Genomic DNA, 2700 nt, shown 5'->3' with positions numbered 1-2700 from the left:
TCTGAACAAGTTCGAATTTAGGACCCAATTACCTGCCTGGACTGTTGAGGCTTTAAGAGAAGTTGGGGAGTGTGCCAGCTCTATTTTTTAGCAGCTGAACACCTGGAAGGAAAAACAGATTAATCCTCACACGCATGACGATCCATTAGGAAATTTCTTTAAAACTAATCTTCGCAACCTTTCTTGATGTTTGGCTCGCTCTTCTCACTCAAGATTTGGGGCGGATGGCGTTTTGCATTAGTGCCAACAGTGCAGAATGAGCTGTCCTTTTAATTCTGATTTGGAGAGAAATGTTTCCATATCTGCAGTCCGAATCGTAGGCCCCAGTGACTAGAAACAGCAATTATTTTTCCTGAGAATCGGGACCCTTGGGGGGCGGGGGGGGAAGAGGTGCGGTGAGTACATGGAGTTTGTGTTGAGCATGTGGTTTGGGAGGTCGGAGAGGCCGTTTGACTTGAGGTACTCTTGGTGACCCCAGAAGGAAATCACTGGGCAGACAGTGTGTGGGCAGGCTCCTTCAGCGTCGTCTCCCCTGGAAAGGCTTCATGAATCCATCAGGAAGGATGGTAATTTGCTCCCTGGGACGGATTTTCCAGGGCATTGGTAGCTCCAGATAGCAGGCCGAGCTCAGCCAACACGTGTTACGTACAGAGTGTAGTAGCCTCCTCCTCCCTGGCTTTTCATCTGGTTCATCTGGCTCTGGTTCGCTCGGTGTTCTTAGCTTTTAGGAGACACCGGTTCCTTTGGAAGGCACGCCTGGTATCGGACCTTCTGCCTTGTTTGTGTGTGGTGTGTTTACCCCACCAGCCAGAGGTGGAGCTGAGGCGAGATCAGAGGAGCCTCCTCACGTTCTGACATCCTGTGTTTGTTCTGGAAATCAGACACGTGTGAGAGGAGGGAAACTCCGCTCTAGGCCTCGTGCGTGTTACCTTCCCATTCAATTAAAGAGAGCAGGTTTAATGTGTTGTCATGGGGTTAAAAGGCTTCCTTCCTAAGAATGTGTATTCCTGCCATCTGGTTGTAGAATAAATTTGCTATTTTTAATAGCAGTGGTCATGGGGTATAATCAAGACGCTGCTTAATGGTAGGGCAGGATAATGATCGTAGCTGATAGGTATTGAGCTATGGGTAAGTATACTGCTGTCCTCACCGGACAGGGAAGGAGACAGAGGCTCAGAGCCTGTCCAGGGACCCACCTCCTCGCAGAAGGAGCCACACAGGTCTGAATTCAGGGCTCTCTTCAACCCCATTGGCATGCTGCCTTTTGGGGTGAATAATGTCCCCATTACAAGGTCAGACCACACTCTTAACTTGTGCTTGATATTGGGACAGGAGGGAATCCATAAATAGACACAGTTTTGTGTTGATCTGCTTTCAAACCTAATGGTGTATGTAATTATGCGCTTACTACTGTTCGTCTGTGGCACTGTTTGCTGAGATACCAGAGTCTGTAGTTCATGCCGGACGCTAGACCGCCAACCACAGCTTCCCACACTAACGATGGTAATCGGGCAGCTCTCACTTAACCGAACAGACCATTTGCCTTTGAAACCAGTGCGTAAATGGGAGTCTAGTATTCTCTCATCTCCGTCCATCTCTTTTGTCCTCTGTTTGGATGCTGGCTGTGGTTCTTTCTTTAGCTATCTAGACACTTCAAATAAACTGTGCACTAGATGCATGAGTAGAGGGGAGAAATGCCAAAAGGCTCATGGGAGTGTTGGTTGATTGCCTGCAATGTCTCCATCCAGTAAGACCCCTTGGGCTCTTACTGACCGGCAAGGAGGAGCCTCGGGTCTATAGTGCGTCAACAGGAGGTAACCCGCTCCTCCCTTTCTATGCAGATATTGTGTCGGATTGGTCTCCTATGCACGAAGCTGCCATCCATGGACGTCTGCTCTCTCTGAGGAGCCTCATTAACCAGGTACGTGGCTTTTGGGAAAAAAAAGAGATAAATATTAAGCAGATCCTTCTCTTCACCACACAGAGAAAGAAAGAATCATTTAGTCTGATACTAAGATAGNACTAAGCAGATCCTGCTGTTCACCACGCAGAGAAAGAAAGAATCATTTAGTCTGATACTAAGATAGAAATTTCCTCTTCAGCAAAATGAGGTGATTCCGGTCCTCTTTAACCATTTTTTTGGAGGCGGGCGTAATAGTAGAATTTAATACACTTCTATGCACATAATAGGTACTATAATATCTATCGAGTGAATAAGAGGCAGATTAATGCATTCAGGTTGGCTTCACTTTATTCCATAGACTGTGTTCTGGAAAATTGTCCTGTAAAACCTTTTGTTCTCACCTGGGGCAGTTTTACCCCTTACGGGGTATTTGACAATGGCTGGGGACAGTTTTAGGTGTCACAACTGGGANGGTGATACTGGTATCTAGTGGTTAGAGACCAAAGATGTTACTAAACATAGGTTGGCTCACAGGACAGCCCTCTACATCAAAAAGCTATCCACCCCCAAATGCACTACTGAAGTGCTCGATTTGAAAACCCCTGATATAAAACAGATGCTTGAAAGCATCTTTTTAAATATGTAATTTTAAAATTTTGAAGACATTGTCAGTGTTATTGAACCTCCAGTGGAGAGTGGCTCTGCCCAGTTTGATATTAGTTTCTTTGCTCCTCAGGTATAATTTCAAGTATACACTAATTTTAGTTTTGCTGGTTTGAAACTATTGGGAACTTTGG

General features: G+C 45.9%; 1 protein-coding gene across 1 annotated transcript in view; it reads left to right on the top strand.

Annotated features, from left to right (window-relative positions):
* LOC144236039 (ankyrin repeat and SOCS box protein 9-like) overlaps window positions 1-2700 on the top strand; it is a 25748-nt gene that overhangs the window by 6709 nt on the left and 16339 nt on the right. Inside the window, 1 exon segment of the mRNA XM_077769649.1 lies at window positions 1842-1921. Within this exon segment, the coding sequence (XP_077625775.1) occupies window positions 1842-1921 (80 nt within the window).

Source organism: Crocuta crocuta, unplaced genomic scaffold (assembly GCF_008692635.1).
Source record: "Crocuta crocuta isolate KB4526 unplaced genomic scaffold, BGI_CrCroc_1.0 scaffold1171, whole genome shotgun sequence".
NCBI lineage: Eukaryota > Metazoa > Chordata > Mammalia > Carnivora > Hyaenidae > Crocuta > Crocuta crocuta.
This window is presented reverse-complemented; position numbering and strand designations above follow the sequence as displayed.